This window comes from Rhinopithecus roxellana, chromosome 15, assembly GCF_007565055.1.
Source record: "Rhinopithecus roxellana isolate Shanxi Qingling chromosome 15, ASM756505v1, whole genome shotgun sequence".
NCBI lineage: Eukaryota > Metazoa > Chordata > Mammalia > Primates > Cercopithecidae > Rhinopithecus > Rhinopithecus roxellana.
Window position 1 is genome coordinate 32,567,906 of NC_044563.1, and position 21,589 is coordinate 32,589,494.

General features: G+C 38.4%; 1 protein-coding gene across 1 annotated transcript in view; it reads left to right on the forward strand.

The window, feature by feature from the left end:
- PIWIL4 (piwi like RNA-mediated gene silencing 4) overlaps nt 1-19,665 on the forward strand; it is a 49,617-nt gene extending 29,952 nt beyond the window's left edge. Inside the window, exons 12-20 of the mRNA XM_010360569.1 lie at nt 2,218-2,402; nt 4,769-4,841; nt 8,689-8,889; nt 9,834-9,937; nt 14,726-14,796; nt 16,221-16,374; nt 18,045-18,170; nt 18,282-18,429; nt 19,130-19,665. Of these exons, the coding sequence (XP_010358871.1) occupies nt 2,218-2,402; nt 4,769-4,841; nt 8,689-8,889; nt 9,834-9,937; nt 14,726-14,796; nt 16,221-16,374; nt 18,045-18,170; nt 18,282-18,429; nt 19,130-19,246 (1,179 nt within the window). The 3' untranslated portion in view covers nt 19,247-19,665. The remainder of the gene's footprint in view (nt 1-2,217; nt 2,403-4,768; nt 4,842-8,688; nt 8,890-9,833; nt 9,938-14,725; nt 14,797-16,220; nt 16,375-18,044; nt 18,171-18,281; nt 18,430-19,129) is intronic.
- Nucleotides 19,666-21,589: the final 1,924 nt, after the last annotated feature.

The window sequence follows — 21,589 nt, forward strand, 5'->3', positions numbered from 1 at the left end:
ACCTATTAATATTTTATGCAAAAATTATGCATTATCTTTCTCTTCTCCCCCTCAGTTTTGCCCACTTTAAAAAACCAGTTGCATTTCTTTTCATGTTTAAAGGCTCTCTTCTTGCCTTTATTTGGTGTAATAAACCTGCATGTCTAACTGATATAACTGAACAATGAATGTATCATGTTGGTAGAATGGGGGATTTTTTTCATCTTTTTTTTTTTTTTTTAAGATAGATCTCATTCTGTTGCCCAGGCTGGAACATAGTGGGATGATCACAGCTTGTTGCAGCCTTAACCTCCTGGTTTCAAGCGATCCTGCCATCTCGGCCTCCCAAGAAGCTGGGACTATAGGCATGCGCCACCACGCCCAGCTGATTTTTGTATTTTTTGTAGAAATCAGGTCTCCCTATGTTGCCCAGGGTGGTCTTGAACTCCTGGGCTCAAGCCATCCTCCCACCTTGGCCTCTCAAAGTGCTGAGATTACAGACATGAGCCACCATGCCTGGCCTTGTCATTGCTTTACAATAATCTATCCAGGTTACAAAAACTCTCATTGGAGAACCTAAGGAAGTACTGTTTTTCAACACAAACAAAACAAAACTTCATTGTAAAGTACCAAAATGAAGACTCCCATTAGGATCTTGGTGACAGGTCAGTAAAGAGAAGCTCAGTTGCAGATCCACATGTAAAGAAGGACTTATGTACTTAAAATGATCTGTCTCATAAGCTCTATAAGCAAAATCATATTTCCCAGAGCCTTTCATTTTTATTTATTTGTTTGCATTCTTTTGGTGTAAAAACTGGTGTCCATAGGAGAAAGGGCATTAAAACAGGAGAACTCATACACTGGAGGTAGCAGGTGTCTAAGATGACAATGTCATCAACTTCTTGGCCCATTCTGCTTTTCTGAAATTAGCTCCTAGGAACTGAATGAACTAAAAGTTCACAAGTCTCAGGGTACATTGTCCTGGGTCTCCTCCCAGCCCCATAAGACAACAGCAGGAAGAAGTGTTGTGGGCAGAAGGACTACAACTCTCTTCATGCTCTAATGGACAGGAGTGAACGTTGGTTCCAGAGAGAGCCATTGATGGAAAGCTAGCCCTTCTCCTTTGCTCTCAGGCTGAGGTAGGTGGACTCCTGGAGCTGAATCCAGCCCAGCCAGTGGAAGGCATCATGAGGATGGCTAATGATTGGAAGTCAGAGAAGTCAGAGTGCTTGGTTGCAAGTGCCCTGGCTGCCATTTCAGGAGACTGGCATTCTAAACCTGTCACTGCTGCCAACTGGTTTCATAACCTCTTAGCCACAGCTTTCTAGTCCGTAAAACAAGAAGATTGGGATGTTTCTTAAGTATTAGTGTACATGTGAATCACTTGGGGGACATGTTAACATGCAGATTCTGATTCAGTGGATCTGGGGTGGTGCCCAGGACTCTGCATTTCTAACTGGCTTCTAGGCGATGCTCATGCTGCTGGTCAAGTAGTGCTTGATAGCACTTCAAGTAGCAGGAGATGAGCATACAGTGTGGTCCCTTTTAATTCTAACAGTGGATCTTTCCCACTTGCTATGCCAAAGGCATCATTCAATTACAGTCTGGGGATATAAGCAGAGGGTCTGGGAAGCAGGCTAACATTCCCCCTCTTCAACACAGGAAACCTGTTTTTCCTGGTCACATGAGGCACCTTTTGAGAGTGAGAAAGGAGCCTCCATCTTGGTTTCATCTTTGCTTCTAGGTGTACCTACTCCTAGCTTAATATATAATCTTAACTGTTCTGTAGGGTGTGTTAGTTTTATTATGATGACCCAGAGTATCGATAATCAGCATTCTCTGAGATATTTAGATGCTTCAAGTAAAAGATAAAACAATACAGGCTGTTTGCCTGAATCATTTTTAATAAAGGCATAGATACTCAGAGCTGGAAGGGAACCTCAGAGATCTTTGAATCAGACACCATTCTCTGCGCACCACAGAGAATCATGAGATGAAAGGAACCTCCAAGGTTCTGCCACCAGTGCCTGGAAGACCTGGGGTGATGCCCAGATGCTTCCACTCCCAGAAAGCACATGTATTCTGTTCGGATGTGCAGTGCCTGCATCTGTGTTTTAAGACTGAATAGCAAACTGTGTTCAACAGTTATAACAAATGGTGGCCATCTTCACACTGTGTTTATTTAGTTGATCTCTGAATAAATTTATTCAATCCTTTCATGGTCATTATTTTTCTCAGTGTCAACCTGTGTCTGCTGCTGATTGGTCCAAGGATATTCGAACTTGCAAAATTTTAAATGCACAGTCTTTGAATACCTGGTTGATTTTATGTAGTGACAGAACTGAATATGTTGCTGAGAGCTTTCTGAACTGCTTGAGAAGAGTTGCAGGTTCCATGGGATTTAATGTGGACTACCCCAAAATGTGAGAATACATTGAATTTTGTTCATATATTAATTTGGTTTGGTTAGAAGGTGGGGAATAATGGCAGATGTATCAACAAAAGCTTCTTTTTTTTTTTTTTTTTTTTTTTTTTTTTTTTTTTTTTCCTTTGAGACGGAGTCTTGCTCTGTTGCCCGGGCTAGAGTGCAGTGGCCGGATCTCAGCTCACTGCAAGCTCCACCTCCCGGGTTTACGCCATTCTCCTGCCTCAGCCTCCGGAGTAGCTGGGACTACAGGCGCCCGCCACCTCGCCCAGCTAGTTTTTTTGTATTTCTAGTAGAGACGGGGTTTCACCGTGTTAGCCAGGATGGTCTCGATCTCCTGACCTCATGATCCGCCCGTCTCGGCCTCCCAAAGTGCTGGGATTACAGGCTTGAGCCACCGCGCCTGGCTAACAAAAGCTTCTTTATCCCAGTATGGTTTCCTAATGTAAAGTGCCAAGAAAATAGTCATAAGTGGATAGATTTTGTAATAACTAAACTTTTATAAAGTTAAAATATATTTTATGTTGGTCTTTGTAAAACTTGTACACAGTTCTTAAGCAGTAGTGTCATTACCTGAAAATCTTTCCAGTATCAGTTGGGATATAAATCTTTAATAAGTCCATATATTGTCTTCTCAACTGTTTTTCCTTCTTTCAGCTCAGTTTTTCATATTGGTTATTTACTTAATAGCAAATGAATATTAAAAAATAGAAGTTGCATGTCCTAACTTTTACTTGATAGATTTTATGCTTCAAAATTTAATGTGAAAATAGATCTCAAATAAGCTTTTCTGATTCTGTTACTGTAGCATACTATTAGTCATTCAGAGAGTTTCCTGATAAGACTAGGGGTCAACCATTTATTCTTAGAACGTTTATTGAGTACTAATATGTGTAGATACTATGCCAGTTGCTGAGGATGAAAAAGATAAATAAACTGTTTTTCATTGAGTAAGAGATACATATACAATCACACTGAAAATATGGTTTTGCTTTAGAAAAGCCATAAAGTTGGTCATGCCTCACTTTACTGAACCTGATATGCTTAGAAAAGAGGAACAGATACTTATTTTTCTTTGTTATAGTGGAGTTATTCTTTAAACACATAGTTACTAATTAATTACATCAGCAGCACAAGTATTAATCCCAAAGTCTCATTTAACACCATTGTTTAGAACTCCCCTCTTATCAAATCTGTTAATAAATAGCCTGGATAAATAAACACCCGCTCTACTTTCTCTAAACCCATGAGCTAATAAAGCAGGAAATGATTATGAAAGAAACCACAGTCTGCAGACCCTGGGGTGATGTCACAGGCTCTTTCTCACATGAATTCTGGAACAAGCCCATTGCTATGTTCTGTCCTTGGCCTGTTTTATTTGAAAGCTCATATTTTATTTCCAGCTTCTTTTTTCCATAAAGTATCCATTTACCTGTTAGATTTATATGCATAGCTCTGTCTTCTGAAACATTCACCTGATGATTTTAGAAGGAATGGACTATAAGTGCAGCAGAGTCAGAGTGCAAGAGTTTGAACTGGACGAGTCAGGACCATCTAGTTGCCTAGACGGTTCTGCCAGCCAGTCACATAGGTCTGTTAAAATCTGCATTCATGGGGTTGACGGTCCTGCCACCTGCTGGGCGAGTTTTAAAAGGCCACTGGGCATTGGGACAGTTCACTTATATACACATAAAAGAGGCTGATTCTACATAAAGAAACTAGTTTTACAAATTCCTATGTGTGTGAGCATTACTTCTGGAGCTGCTGGTCCCTAACATAATGTAAGCACAGAACAGATAATTGTTAAGTAGCTGTGATAATTGATTAAGGCTAGACATTCCAGGCTCCAGATAAGCAACCACTAAGGAAAATAAATATATTTTTGTCTGAATCATGCAAATTAGCTGAATATCTTGGTATCATTAATCTGATGTTTTCTGAAACATTCGTTTTTAGATTGCTATAGTGATTCACTCTTACAGAAATCTTAATCCTGGTTGAGCTTGAACAGTGTTTCAGATATTTGATACTATGAGACTTGGGATTTCAAAAGTTCACTTTCAACCCCATTTTCAACTACAGAATTATTGATTGTAGGGATTCTGGACAATTGAGAAGATCTTATTTTCTACCAAACCATTTTTTACACTGTAAAAATTATTGCTAAATGTTTTTGTCATATTTTGTAGTGAAAGAAACAATTTTAGACTCAAAAGGTTTTTATTTTTCTCTAATAATTTTTTCCTAAAACTACTAGTCTGTTATGAAAATTTATTTGTATTATTTCTATTATTTCTAATGCCATATGATTATGTGATACTAAGAAGGAAATTACATAGCTTCAAAATTAATCTTTTTATGTAGCATAAAAGTACAAGAAAATCCAGCTGCATTTGTTAGAGCTATACAGCAATATGTTGATCCTGATGTTCAGTTGGTAAGTATAGGATACTTTTTGAACTCCTTTAATCTATAATTTTAGTTCTGCTTTATATCTACAGTCTGAACATACCCTCCCATGATATATTTGCACACTGCCATGCATTTCCCCAAAGCACCCAAGAAAGTATTAATCTTAGTACTTTAATCAATATTTTATTTCATTTCCACATTTCTAATATTAATTTTAAAATACAGTACTTCTTGTTACCCCTATAACAGCCACTTGGATGTCTGCATATTTTGCAACTCATTGCAGTCATCTTTTCCCTAAGATTTCAGATAAACTGACTCCCACCTCATCCCATAAATGTTGGCATTCAGTGTTCCCAATATTTCAGGGGATTCTTGGAGGGTTGGGTCTTTCCAAGTGACCTATGGCCCCAAATTCCTGCTTCCTCTGAATTCTTGCCACCTTCTGTGGGTTTCAGTGAGGACCACTTCCTCCTGTGCTGCATCACCTGGTGGGACATCCACAGTTGCCTCATTTCTTAAAGGGCATGTATGTGTAGCTGACTTTGCAAGGCTTGATTACATCACATCCCAACATTCCAGACAAATTAGAATTGACATCCCTGTTCTTAAACATCTTTCAACGATTCCTATTTCCCAGGAATGTTTACTCTTCTACCAGACCTCAGCACCCCTGGGCTATTGCAGGGCTTTTCCTGTCCATTCCATCTACCCTTCTTACCTTGCTCACTCAGCCCAACTTCCAACATTGTTGTTTTTATGTTGTGCAAATTAACTGAACTAACTAGCTAAGTGCTATCTCTTTGCTTTGCTTTTAGTGAGTTTCTCTTTTACTCTAAAGGATCTTATATGAAACAGAGAATTATCACCCTAAGAGCATTTTTTAATTTTAATTTTTATTTTTTTTGAGACAGAGTCTCACTCTGTCGCCCAGGCTGGAGTGCAGTGGCCAGATCTCAGCTCACTGCAAGCTCCGCCTCCCGGGTTTACGCCATTCTCCTGCCTCAGCCTCCCGAGTAGCTGGGACTACAGGCACCCACCACCTCGCCCAGCTAGCTTTTTGTATTTTTTAGTAGAGACGGGGTTTCACTGTGTTAGCCAGGATGGTCTCGATCTCCTGACCTCGTGATCCGCCCGTCTCGGCCTCCCAAAGTGCTGAGATTACAGGCTTGAGCCACTGCGCCCAGCCTAGGAGCATTTATTTTTTATTTAAATCAAACTTACAGAAAAGTGACAAGAACGGTGCAAACAACTCTCATATACCCTTCACCCAGAATCCCAAATTATTGGCCTTTTACCATATTTGCTTTATTCTTTTCTGTCTTTTTTGCTGAACCATTTGAACATAAGTTACAGGCATGATGCCCCAGTGCCCTTGACTATTTCAGTGCATATTTTCTATAAACAAAGTCTCTGTCTTACAGAAGCATATGACAATCATCAAAATTAAGAAACAGTTTTCTTCATTTGTCTCAATTGTCACCTCTGTAGGAAAAGGCTCTACTGTCCTGCACTTAATTGTCCAGGCTTTATAGTCTCTCCTTTAATCTAGAACAGCTCTTTAATTTTCCTTGACTCTGATGACCTTCCAATTTTGAAGAGTACAGAGTAGTTATTTTGTATAACGTCCCTCAATTTGGGTTTGTCTGATGTCTCTTCATGATTAAATTCACGTTATGCACTTTTGGCAAGAGTAGCACAGCAATGATCCTACAATCTGAGTGCACCCTACCAGGTGGTATTCCACTGATTACGGTGATACCTGCCCGATTTCTCCACTGTAAAGTTAAGTTTTATCAGTCACATATGTGCATATGTAGATACTTTGAGACTATATAAATAATCCTGTTTCTCATCACACTTTTACCCATTTGTCTTAGCGTCTATTATAATTCTTGCCTGAATCCGTCATTATTATGATGGTTTAAAAAAACTGGAAGTTGAGAGTATGGATATAGGGGGAGGGAAAATAAGGATAGAGAAGTTTCAAGTTCCCTGGCTTTTTTTTTTGAAACAGAATCTCACACTGCCGCCCAGGCTGGAGTGCAGTGGTGCGATCTTGGCTCACTGCAACCTCCACTTCCTGGGTTCAAGCAATTCTTGTGCCTCAGAATATGTGGCACATTATTATGATAGTTAACAAATGGGGGTCTTCCATTCCATCAGTCCTTCTGCAGTTATTAGGTGGCATAGGAAGAACTTTCTCTTCTCCCCATTTATTTGTTTCTTTACATCTGCACAGACTCATAGATTCCCGTTTTGTTATAGTCCGTTACTCTTACTATTTATTTTGTTGCTCATAATATTGTACCTGATTTTGCTTGTGGGATTCCCCTTCAAGTTGGCTTCTGTGTGTTTTTCATGTGTCTCCATCTTTCTTGGAACACTTTCTTATTTTCTGGCAAAATAAGATATTCCAGGCTCATCTAACAGTGTTGCTTCCCAGCCCTGGAATCAGATATCTTTCCCGGGAGTCCTGAGTCCTTTTAGCAGATAATAGTATTTAGATACAAAGATTTGGAGCACTTGGTATGCTTAATTGCTACCGGGATGTTGCTATCCCCAGGCTTTCTCAATGGGCATAGCTAGGAAATGTATGTTGCATGGCTCCTGTTATTCCCCACATACCTGCTTACTTGTCCAGCCCTTGGTGTGGAACCAGTCTCACTCGGTTCCCATCTTCTCTCAGCCCATTGGGCCACTGCCTTGTTCTACCACTTTTCTTGCTTGGAGCCAAACTCATGAATTGGAAGGAAGGAAGGCCTCTAAGAGTCTTTTGCTAATAATTTAAAAATATTTTTCTTCACTTTATATAATTAAATGTAAGTAATTTTAGCTTTTGACATTGTGACTTTAAATAATTCTATAGGTGGAAAAATTACTTTGTTTTCTTCTGCTAATCATGCCAGTGTATATCTTTTCTACAATTTGGAGGCTTTTGAAAGTGGAGAATAAAAGATGGGAAGGAGGCGGAGGTAGGCCCTTCAGTGTGGAAAGCATCTGATAAGAAGTAGGAGTAGGCCGGGGGCGGTGGCTCACACCTGTAATCCCAGCACTTTGGGAGGCTGAGGCGAGTAGATCACAAGGTCAGGCATTTGAGACCAGACTGGCCAACATAGTGAAACCCCGTCTATACTAAAAATACAAAAAATTAGCCGGGCGTGGTGGCAGGCACCTGTAATCCCAGCTACTTGGGAGGCTGAGGCACAAGAATCACTTGAATCCAGTAAGCGGAGGTTGCAGTGAGCCAAGATCGCGCCACTGCACTCCAGCCTGGGTGACAGTGTGACTCTGTCTCAAAAAAAAAAAAAAGCCAGGGGACTTGAAACTTCTCTATCCTTATTTTCCCTCCCCCATATCCATACTGTCAACTTCCAGTTTTTTTTTTAAAGCGTATTTTTGGTTGTCTTCTACCTAATGGGAAAAGCACCATAGTTTAAGCTAATTCTCAATTTTGCTTATCTTTTTGGATGGGTTCAGGGAGGGACCAATGGGAATGAGAACTCGAAAACCACAGGAAAGGACCACTGCGAAGTTGGGGGTGAGGGAATGGAGATAGCTGGAGAAGGAGCTCTGTGAGAAGGGAGTTTGAGGGAATTGACAGAATCAAATCAGGACAGAAACGAGGAGATGGGTAGGAGAGGGATGGGGCTTTGCAGAGTGAATCGCTAATAAGAAGGCATTTCAAATGGCATTAATTTACCAGTGGTTTAATGGCCATTTAAGAGAACTGTAGGCATGTTAGTATTGCTTCTTGGGAACTTAGGGGCAAAAGATGTTTGGAGAATAATTCATGAATTCATTTCTTTAAAAAGCGACTTCTTAGCAGAAGTAAATTAATTTCCAAAATCTTTTGCTGTTTTTGCTTTTAGGTAATGTGCATTCTGCCTTCTAATCAGAAGACCTATTATGATTCCATTAAAAAATATTTGAGCTCAGACTGCCCAGTTCCAAGCCAATGTGTGCTTGCTCGGACTTTGAATAAACAGGGCATGATGATGAGTATCGCCACCAAGATCGCCATGCAGATGACTTGCAAGCTCGGAGGCGAACTGTGGGCTGTGGAGATACCTGTAAGGACCCTGTCACATTTTTTCTATTAGTAATTAATAAATTAATTTTAAAGATTAAAGTAGGAGATGTTATCACATGGTCCCAGAATTATTTGGTTTGCTTGTTTCTTGAGCCTCTGCCCTGGGTTCTGGCATTCCACAAGCCATTGTGCGTCTCCAAAAGAGGCTCCATGCTTCTCAGGGAGCTTCAGTTAAGCTGCTAACTCAGCATAGGGACCTGAATTGAATCCTCTTGGCTGCTATTTTAAAATCTGTGTTCCATTGGCTCCACATTTACCTGCTTTCAGCAGGATGCTAACTCTGAGAATAGCCTTGTACCCTGGATGGGGCCTCCCCAGAGCTTGGGGAGCTGGCATAGCTTATGATCTGAACTTCCAAACTGTGGAAGGTACTAAGAAAATCCTCTTCTCTTCCCTGAACCGTAGCCACCACAGGAGTAAGTGAGGAGAATGAGAAGCAGGGGAGTGTTGCCCATTTCCTTACATGTCCATAACCAGGATGAACACAGTCACCCTCAGCCTCCCTCACTCCCACTCCCCACAAAGGTGCATAGCCAAGTGAGGATTCCTTAGAGATCTGAAGAATGAAGAATGAGATTCCTCTTCAGATTCCTCCAGACCAGAGGCAAGCGATACATGCACTGACCATACTCCCAGAATCTCTTTAGCCACTGGTGCCCCTTCCCCACCCCCACAAAGGATGATGGCTATCTTGGACGATAGTGTCTCTCTTAAAATAAGTGTGTACCATATTCTTCCTGCCATCTTTAAGTCTCTGTCATTTCTGGCTTAACAATCTGACTCATGGATCTCAATCTCCCTTACACATAGCTTAACTTTAAGAATTGAGGAACTGGAGTCTGTTTTTAAAAAATTCCCTATTAAACCATTGGTAGGGGAGATGACACCTCATCCTATTAAATCATGACAAATTTAATTTTATAGTTGAAGTCCCTGATGGTGGTCGGTATTGATGTCTGTAAAGATGCACTCAGCAAGGATGTGATGGTTGTTGGATGCGTGGCCAGTGTTAACCCTGGAATCACCAGGTACTGCTAAAACTACCTGAACACACTCTTCATTTAGTTAGACTATTAATTGTGGTTTCACTAAAGAATGTAACAGCAAGGAATATTTTGTATTATTCACTCATTTTAAATACCAACACTTATGTTCATAAATTACACTTACATATAAAAATGTGATTGATAATATTGGGGTACTAGGTAGCCTCATTAAAAAACATTTTTTATATTCGTTAGGGTGAGCTATTGCTCATCTTCCCCAAATGACAGATGTGTACAAATTCTTGGGCATTTATTTATTTTCTGAGTGTCTGCACCATACTGGGAACTGTACTAGGTACTTTACATATGTCATGTTGAGCAGTTGATCTTTGAAATCAGATTGCCTGGATTTGTACCCTGGTCAGTCACTTACTTATTCTGTGACTGAGGTCTAGTTATTTAACTTTGCTGTGCCTCACTATGGTAATCTGTGAAATAGAAATAATAATGATGCCTATTTCAGAAAGCATTTATGGGAATTATTTAAGATAAGGTGCGTTGAACATCTCCACCCATGGTGAATACTCAGTACATACTTCTTGTTATGATGATTAATATTCACAGACATTTGATGTGGCTGTTGTTCACACAGCTTTTAAAAACAGGCAAAATCAGGGATAATGCCTTAAACATTGGCTAATAGTACTCGTTAAATTATGGTTCTTAGAATTGTTTCAACCTTTGTAATTGTGTTTTGAGGCTATAGCCCCCTTGCAAAATGTTTTCTTCCTGGCTTAAGCTATTTTATTTACTCCATTAAATTCATGGTCAGGTACGTATTTTGGATTGTGGGAAACAGAAAAAGGAACACCATAATACCACCATACTTGCATGCCTACAACCTCATTCTAGGTTGTATGAGATGCTTCTTATATATGCCACATCATTAATCCAGTTGATAAAGGACTTTCATTTTTTTCTTTGTATATCTAAAATTTATTTTGATATAGGGAGTGAGGTAGGAATCCGCTTAGGTTTTTTCCTCAAATGGTCACAATTTATCAGAAAATTTATAATTTTTATCAGCTTTTTTGATAATTGATGCATAAATTGTATATATTTTGAAGGTACAGTGTGATGTTTTGACATATGTATACATTGTGAAATAATTACCACAGTCAAGGTAATTAACATATCCATTACCTCACATAGTTACCATTTGTGTGTGTGTGTATGTGGTGAGACTACTTAAGATCTACTATCTTAGCAAATTTCAACTATACAATAGTACATGATAATTAACTATACTCAACATGCTGTACATTAAGTGCCCAAAACATATTCACCTTATAACTGAAAGTTTATACCCTTTGAACAACATCAAATATTCCCACCCTCTGCCCCTGATAACTATCTTCTACTCTCTATTTCTATGAGTTTGACATTTTTAGATTCCATATATAAGTGATCATACAGTATTTTTCTTTTTGTGTCTGGCTTATTTTACTTAATATAATGTCCTCTAGGTTCATTCATGTTGTTGCAAATGGCAGGATTTTCTTCTTCTTTAAGGCTGAATAATATTCTATTGTGTGTGCATATGCATGTGTGTATGTGTGTGTGTATCTCACAATTTCTTTATCCAATCATTCATCAGTGGTCACAGATTGATTCTGTATCTTGGCTATTGAACATGGAAATGTAGATATCTGACATAGTGATTTATTTTCCTTTGGATATATAGCCAGAGTGGGATTTCTACTTGAAATTTTTTAAGGAACTTATTTACTGGTTTCCATAATGGCTATGCTAATTTACATTCCCACCAACAATGTGTAAAGGTTACCATTTTTCCACATTCTCTCTAATACCTATCTTCTGACTTTTCAGTCATAGCCATCCTAAAGGTGTGAGATGATATCTCACTGTGGTTTTGATTTGCATTTCCTTGATGATTAGTGATGTTGAGCACCTTTTCACGTATCTGTTGGCCATTTATTTGTCATCTTTGGAAAAATGTCTATTTAATTGGATTATTTTTTCTATTGAATTGTATGGGTTCTTCATATATTTTGGATATTATCCCCTTATCAGATATATGATTTGCAAATATTTTCTCCCGTTATGTAAGTTGCTTTTCATTTTGTTAATGTTTCCTTTGCTATGCAGAAACTTTTATTATTTTGTCATATTTTTGGTGTCATATTCAGAAAATCATTGCCAAGATCAATGTCATGGAGCTTTAGGTTTTCTTCTAGAAGTTTTGCAGTGTCAGAACTTTTGTTTAAGTATTTAATCCATTTAGAGTTAATATTTATGTATGGTATAAGGGTCCAATTTCATTTTTTTTTTTACATGTGGATATCTAGTTATTTCAACACCATTTATTGAAGAGACTTTCTTTATCCCACTGTGTATTCTTGGTGCTTTTGTCAAAGATTAGTTGACTGCATATGTGTGGATTTATTTCTGGGCTTTTTATCCTGTTCCATTTGCCTATGTGTCTGTTTTTATGGCAGTACCAGGCTGTTTTGATTATTATGACTTTGTAATATAATTTGAAATCAGGAAGTGTGGTGCATCTAGCTATTGATTTGCATATGTTGAACCATCCATTCTTACATCTCCCAGGTATAAATCCCATTTTCTCATGATTTGTGAACCTTTTAACGTACTGTTGAATTTGGTTTTCAGTATTTTGTTGAGGATTTTTACATTTATGTTCATCAGGGCTTTCCTTTTTCTTCCTGTAGGCATTTATTGCCATAAACTTCCATCTTAAACTACTTTTGCTGCATCCCATAAGTTTTAGTATGTTGTGTTTCTATATTTGGATTTTGCAATTTTCCTCCTATTATTGATTCTACTGTCATACTATGATGGTCAGACAGTAGTAAGCTTGATTGACATAGTTTGTCCTCTCCAAAATATGTGATCCCCAGTGTTGAAGGTAGGGCCTGGTGAGAGGTGTTTTGGTCGTGGGGGTAGATTGCCCTCCTCATGGTAATGAGTGAGTTCTTGTTCTGTTAGTTCATGCAACAGCTGATGGTTTAAAAGAGCCTGGCACGTCTCTTGATCTCTCTCTTTTGCTCCCTCTTTCACCATGTGACACCCTGGCTCCCCTTTGCCTTTCATGATGATTATAAGCTTCCTGAGGCCCTTGCCAGAAGCAGATGCTGGCACTGTGCTTTATGTACAGCTTGTAGGACCATGCACCAAATAAACCTCTTTTTTTATATAAATTGCCCAGTCTCAAGTGTTTCTTTATAGCAATACAAAACTAACAGATTGATACAATTTCTGTTTTCTTAAAGTTAATACTGGCTATGATTTTGTCTTGGAGAACATTCTATGTGTGCTTGAGCAGAATATGTATTCTGCTGCTGTTGGTTGAAACATTTTGTATGTCCGTTTCCATTAGATTCATTTGGTTTAAAGTACAATTCAAATCCAATGTTCCCTTATTAATTTTCTGCCAGGATGACTTATCTATTTTTAAAAGTGGAGTATTGAAGCTTCCTACTATTACTGTATTGCTGTTTCTCTCTTCAGATGTTAATATTTGATTTATGTATTTAGATGTTCAACTATTAGGTGCATACATACTTAAAATTGATGTATTCTCATAATGAATTGATTCCTTTATCATTATCCAATGACTTTGATTGTTTGTTTTTTTTTTGACAAAAGTCTATTTTGCCTAAGTTTAGCTACCCCTGCTTTCTACTGGTTTCCATTTGCATGGAATATTTTTTCCATTCTTTTACTTTCAATCTATGTGTGTCCTTACAGCTGAAGTGAATCTCTTTGTAGGTGGCATTTAGTTAGGTCTTCTTTTTTATCCATTTAGCCACAAGGTGTCATTTGATTGGAGAATTTAATCCATTTACATTTAAAACATTGATAAGTAATGACTCACAATCGTGATTTTGTTCATTGTTTTCTGGATTTTTTTGTAGGTTATTTGTTTCTTTATTCCTCTCTCACTATCTCCCTTTGTGACTTGATGATTTTCTGCAATAATATGCTTTATTCCTTTCTCTTTTCTTTTTGTTTTGAATATCTACCGTGGGTTTTTGCTTCATAATTACCATGAGGCTTACATAAAACATCTTACAGTTTTATGCCACCACACATAGCTGTTTTACTGTTGTTGCATATATTTAGAGAGGTATAATAATGCTGGAACATACCTAACATGAAGTCATGAATTTCATTTCCAAGTGCTTTAACTAATGGTGGTAGTAAGAGAACTTGTATCTGAAATCTACACAAGTTAATAATATTAAGATTTCTAATCCAAAAGGATCACCTATAGAAATGAAAGTTTACACTTCAGAAATCTTTGAATATTTTGACAGTAGAAGCTCTATTGCTAAATTAGTACATTAATTTATAGTAATAATAGTGGCCTCTATTTATTACTCTTTACTATATGCCAAGTACTGTGCTAAGTATTTTACATATATTATCTGATTTAATTTTTACCACAACCCTATGAGGTAGTAACTAATGTACTTATCTTGTAAATCTCCTTGGTACGTATGAGAAAACTGAGACTTAGGTTCACATAGCAAAGTCACACAGCTGGTGAATATATTGACTAGAATTTGAAGCTAGATATGGCTGATGCCAACACTATGCTTTAGCTTATCTTCTCAATAAATTCTTTTTGGGGAAAGGGACTTTTTGATATAATTGTGAACACATAACACATGCAAACTTGTGAACGCTGATTTTTACTCATAATGTCTACTTCTTAGTTTAATATTAATGAATTTTTATGGTAGAAAATTTGAAGTTGAAATTTACTTTTTTTTTTAACTCTAGGTGGTTTTCCCGCTGTATCCTTCAGAGAACAATGACTGATGTTGCAGATTGCTTGAAAGTTTTCATGACTGGTACTAAAAATATAGCAGTGTGGGTGGGCTCCAAGGACTGTTCCTTCAGACCTCAAATCCACATGCTTATAGAAGACCACATAGGTCAAAGCAAACTCTCCACACTTGTCTGTGTCAACTGTCACCCAGTTGAAGATCTCTGAAGCTGCATGCTGATTTAGGCCAACAATCAGACTCTGTAGCATTTACATTTACATTTGTCTATGTGTGATAACATGAAGCCAGGAGGAAGGAAAATTTGTGGCTGCTGGTTTCCCTGACAAGCAGTTTGAAGGTCAAAAGAAACCAACCCTGGAGGAACTCGAGTTATGACAGAACAATGTTAAGTCTAGACCTAGGAGGGAAGCCTGTAGGGCTAGGATAGGGGTGCTAACAGATAAAGTGGCTAAGCAGGAGAAGAAGGGAAAGACAGCAGATGAGGAAAGGTGCCCTATCCATAGCAGGATGCAATGCAAAGACAAATCTAGGGTTTCTGTTTCTTTACCAGTCCTGGCCTAGGTCTGGCTTTGCTATTTCCTGGCAGTGTGACTTGTGCAAACCCTTCCCTCTCCTGATCTGCATTTTCCCATGTGTAAATTTGGGGGTATTGTAAATATTTTTTCTTAAAAAATGAATTTGCTTACCTCAGTTGCATACCTGTGATTCTGTGTTGGTAATGGACTTACATATATGGTTACCTTCTAGCAAACTAAATTGAATTTCCTAAACAATAAACTCTTAAAATAACTATGCGATATATACATGAAAATAATTTTTGCATTCTATTATATTCCCCTCACATCAAAACCTGGAAATTTTTTTTAGCAGGTAATTTCTTTTAGCAGTTATTAAAGGTTTCTGTTGGGTAGCAATTACTCTGTGGCCTCTGTTCTTTAGGAAATTCATAGTTACAGTGAGCAGAAATGTTTTCAGAGTTCATTTCCTCAGTGAGAATTGGAATCAATTGGGTGAGTCAGTGTGAAGATATGTTTTCAGAGGAACAGCAAAACCATTTCCTTAGATTTTCATATTTATTCTCATTAGGAAAGAAAATGACATAAAATTATCTAGTTTATATCTAATGAGAGGATTTAAAGACTTGAAGACACTAATGTTAACTTGATTTTAGGCATTTGTTTGTCTGTTGCATTAATTAAATTTTAATTTGTTGCTTAAATATTAAAATTTTATTGAAGAGAGAGGCCAAGTTTAAGAATATATCATGCCATAGAAACCATTATGATTCCTCGAATAGCAGAGACAGAGGAATGCTCCCTAAAGTTATCCGTTGTTATATTATTGCAAATATAACCCAAATTGTGTATTGCCCTATTTTACAGTGGTCTGAAATAGCTAACCCATTTAAACACTGCAGTATATGGGAATGTTATTTTTTGTTGGCATTAGAAACGTAATTCTTTTCTTACTGACACCAAATTCTGCAGGAGCACTCAATAAATGGTACAAGTACAATCATGATTTGCCAGCACGGATAATTGTGTACCGTGCTGGTGTAGGGGATGGTCAGCTGAAAACACTTGTTGAATACGAAGTGCCTCAGCTGCTGAGCAGTGTGGCAGGATCCAGCTCAAATACCAGGTATTCACTTACTGTTCTTTCCTCCATACTCCCAATTATAGCATATTCAGCTGTAGCTATTACACACAAGATATTCAAGTATAAGTTTTGTTTTTTACGCAATTAAGTTTTGCTGTGTTTCTGTATTATGCCAGTAGAGCTCTATCATTTCCTTCTGATTGGAGGGTAGTTGGGATAGTCTAACATCAATAGCTTGGGTGATGTAAGCTTTGGGGGCCCTGGGAGGGGGAACCTAGACAAAGAATGGTATCCTCAGAGCAGCTGACATAGATTCAGCATGAAGCCTGCAGGCCTGCTGGCAGTGAAAATGCTGCATACATATTAATATCACGTGGAAGAAAACAAGCTGTGCTTTCAAATTCAAGGCTCTAATACACACAGAACCAAAGCCTCTGAATTGCAGGCACTGATGTGCACTTAAGGTCTGTGGAAGGTTCTCAAAGGAGTTTGAGTGCCATGAAGGCTGAGCTGCAGATGGAAATCAGACCATCCTGAACACCAGGCATCTTGCTCCACTGTTACATTTCTAGATTCTGTGTTTCAGTACAAAATTTTCTGCAGTGATTATGTGAAATGGCAAGTGCAAGAAAATGTTGGAAATGGAAAATAGGAGAGGACAATAATCTTAAGTCAGCTTCTTAAAATATTTGAAAAGCATCTTATTCCAAGCAGGACACATAGTTCTATCTGTAGGGTTACATCATCATCATCACCATCAACCAAACAGTCACAGCCACAAGTCACAAAGGAGCTCAGTCAGTTATTGTTAGAGTGGAGGGGAAGCCTAAAAGCTTCGGGGCAGTATCACCAGTAGCTTTATCCCAACTGTTAGGGTCAAAATACCTCGCTGTCCACTGATCTCAGGTGCATGTGTTTATTAAGAATCACAGGTATGCAACTGAGGGATGCAAGAGTAAATTTAGCAGCTGACCGTGCTAAGGAGTTACTTTTCTTGCACTATAACATCAACTTTTGATAGTTTCAATAATGAAAACATTTGTAATAAATTTTAAAAATAATTATAATGCTTAAAATGAAACTCCATAGTGATCCTTACATCCCATTGCCTTTTGTAATGGCAAATATTAGGATTTTGCCTTGGCTTTACCAAATACATTAACATTTCACCATTCAGCATTTGGCCAGAACGTATATTTGGTCCATCCATCCATCCACCCAGGCATGAGTTTTGTGTAATACGGAAGGGATGACTAGAGGAATAGGAAGAACTTGTGGTTCTTCCTTTGCCACTTGGAAATAAAATTGAGAGGAAGAGTGAAGAGGAAAATAGGTTGAGTCACTAACGACACACACACACACACACACACACACACACACACACACACATCTTGTCTCCATGGATAATTCTGGAAAATCTTTAGCAAAAGTGCCAGTTGAAGTTCAGCATTCCTTCCTGTCCCCTTTGAGTGGTATAAACTAGGCAAATGACTTGGGATAGCATCCTTTTGCAACAAATATGGACAATCCCTAATTTAAAAAATTGTATGTATCTCTAGGGAAGGAGGGATTGTGGGTAATTTTTATTTTCTTTGTTTTGCAGTGTTTTTCAAATGTAATTTTTATTTATTTCATTTTTTAAATTACACAAAAATAGAAAGCTGTATAGATTGGATTGAGTTCTTTTCATATTTTGCCTCTGTAATTTTTAGCTCAAGACTGTCGGTGATTGTGGTCAGGAAGAAGTGCATGCCACGATTCTTTACCGAAATGAACCGCACTGTACAGAATCCCCCACTTGGCACTGTCGTGGATTCAGAAGCAACACGTAATGAATGGCAAGTGCCATTGGAAAATCAATTTTTAACAAAACATTCATTATGTCCAGTTTATGTTTGACCTTATTCTGTTTGCCTTCTTTCTCACATTCACTTCATTTTCCCCCTCAGGTATGACTTTTACCTGATCAGCCAGGTGGCCTGTCGGGGAACTGTTAGTCCTACCTACTATAATGTCATCTATGATGATAATGGCTTGAAGCCCGACCATATGCAGAGACTTACATTCAAATTGTGCCACCTGTACTACAACTGGCCGGTGAGTGAAAGCTGTTTACTTAATGTAAATATGATACTCAATAGTCCCACCTAGGAATTGTCATACACTTCATCTTTGTATCCCTAGATATAGCACAATACCTGATATTTCCCAAAGAAGGAATGAATGAATGAATGAATCACTTCCTGAGTTCACAGTGGGAGGAAACCAGTCTATCATAGAAACAAAACAGTAACTATTACAATACATTAATAGTTATAGTTTCTAGAGCACTTTGTTATATACATTATCTTATGCAAACCTGGGAGGAAATCAGGGTCTTGTTATTCACATGTTACAGATGAAGAATTTGAAGCCAACTCAGATGTGCCTGGTGAGGAAATGTTAACAGGCATGGGTCTGCCCTTTGTTCCTGTGCATTAGGCCAAGAGCTATTCCCAAAGGCCAAGCCCAGGGTTTGCACGGAGCTCCTCCAAGGAGTTCCAAACATGAGATCATAGGACAAAGACTAGTCTGAAGTGTGATGGCTTCCTACTGCCAGCACCATGAAGCCAGGGTGACTTTTCACTCCATCCTTCCCAGTGAGCTTAAGTTCCCAGTAAGTTAGGTTACCTTTTGTTGGTTGAGGTTAGCTATTGTTTACCCAGAAACCCATTCTATTATTTGTGTAACCAGTAGACAAAATAAAATCAGAAAAAAATCACCTTCTTAATTATTATCAATACTTTTTTCTCCTCAGGGCATAGTCAGTGTCCCAGCACCATGTCAGTACGCTCACAAGCTGACCTTTCTGGTGGCACAAAGCATTCATAAAGAACCCAGTCTGGAATTAGCCAACCATCTCTTCTACCTGTGATGGCATGAACCACTGGCATCAGTAGATGAAGAATCCAAGGAGAAATTGGTATACTTTGTGCAAATCTGCCATAAGCTCAAGGCTGTGACTGGGGAAAAAGATTGAGCTTAGTTTTCATGTCTGGGAAAAGAAGCAAAACAACTTAATCTGAAACAGTTTTTTAAAATGTGTGTTATTTTGTTTTAAAGAGTTATATGCTTGGGGTAAATTTTCATTGTCATATATGGAATTTAAATATGCCATCATCTATAAAGAATTCCACAGAGTTAAATATCTTAAACACTTAAATAAGTGTTTGCATGATATTTTAATGATAGATAAACAGAGTCTAATTCCCACCCCAGATTTTCCTGAGGTTTTGTTAATGTTGTAGAGCATTTTGTAGAGTGGTTTAAATAGTTAGTAGAAAATAAAGTTCATGATGTATGTGTTTATTGTTATTTGAATTTTACATTGATATTACATGTGAACCTCAAATTTAAGTATTTTCAGCAAAACCTCTTACCCACTAGAGCACATCAGCATTAATCTTTGGGTTCTATTTCAGAAACTGAGCTGATCACTTGCTCTCTTGATGGGACTTTATTTCACTTAATAGTGGCTTCTCCCAGTGATGACCTTGCTTCTTATTTACTGATAAAACAGAAGCTATCAGAAGAGAACTTTTGCAAGCCTCTCATTATCTCTGCCTTCACCTAACGGCATCTGTACCCATAGACTCTGCCTGCCCTTCCCTTTATTATGAGTGCAGCATGTCTGTGTTCCTATAAGGCTCTCCACCTCTGTACTAAATCTCATTCCCTCTGACGTATGAAGGATGCTACTCTAGCATTTCTCCCTTCTCCTTTCTGCATCTTCAGTTTTCCCTGTCACTACTGGATCATTCTCATTGGCATTACAAATATGCTGTTATTTATTTCATCTTAAAAGGACATTTTCTCTAGCTTCCACCCCATTGCTTTGCACTTCTTTACAGGAAAAACATCGCAAAAGAAGAGTCTGTGCTCGATGTATCCAATTCTGTACTCCAATCAGAATTTCACCACAACCACTACAGCAAAATTGCCTTAGTCAACACCGCCAATAACCTCCACTTTGCTAAATCCAATGGTCACCTCTTGGTCCTTGTCTTGCTTGACCCCGACAATCATTTCCTCCCTCTGAGACACTCTTTATTTGGCCTGTAGAATAACACTCTCCTGGTTTCTCTCCTACTGCATTGATCACTCATACTGTCTCCTTTTGTAGCTTTTCCTCATCATCTCACCCTTTTCATGTTGGAATGCTCCCAGCAATAAGAATACAGCTACATGCAAAAGGTATTTTGATGAGGGATAGATCAGAGTTCAAATTCTCCTTACCATGGGAAGGTCTGTGGAAGTCTGTAACAAAGGGTGGCGGGAGAGTGGCAAGTGCTCTCTGGGGACAAGGAAAGCAGGCCACAGGAGGGATGTCAATATGCAGGTTACATCACATTGCACTGAAAGTATTCTTTTCCTATTTGAGAGTTTTGTCCAGACATGGTAGAAATGCACCCAACAATGGTCTACTCCAATAATAGGATAACCATTTTGTGAGGCATGAGGGTGGAGGGGACTTAGTAAGTTCCAGGGCCAGTGCCATGTCCTGCATATATACATTTAATCTCCACAAGAACTGTATAAATTAGGTTATAATTACCATTTCAGATGGTAAAGCTGGGGATTAAAGATACCGCGTGACTCACTGAAGTTTTTGAGATTATTAAATTTTAGGAGCTAGAATTTGTCCTCAGGTTTGTTTGCAAAACCTGTGAGATGAACCAAAAGAGTCTATGCCCTTGCTAAAAGATTCAAGATTTTAAAAATTTCTCCCAGAGCTCTAATGTGAGGGAGTGCCTTATGTGATTTAAAGATGGCATTATATAGCAAGTCTTTGGAGACAAGGCACTGAACCAATTCAGGGTGATGGCTTTTGTTTTTGTGTTTATCTTGTTATTTTCTTCCTTCAAAGTAGAACGGTGATATAAATCCCTACTACCTAACCAGCCAGCTTGTATAAATCCACATGAAGCATTTTGATTAGGCAATACAAACTTCTGCAGAGCGCGCACCCACCCTTTTAAGTACTGCCCCAGGAAATGACTTCTTACCCTTTTAACCCACCAGAGGGCACACAAGGACTGCCGTGTGAATAGAGTCCTTCACCATGGCAGTGTCATTGGCTTCAACAAACAATTTCAGGTCAACTCCTAGAGGGCAACATGGGACTAAGAAATCTTCCTGTGAGCTCTGGTTCCAGCACGTTTGGTTGTCAGATGTGATAACTTCATTTTCTGGGACTCAGTTACCCAATCTGTAATAT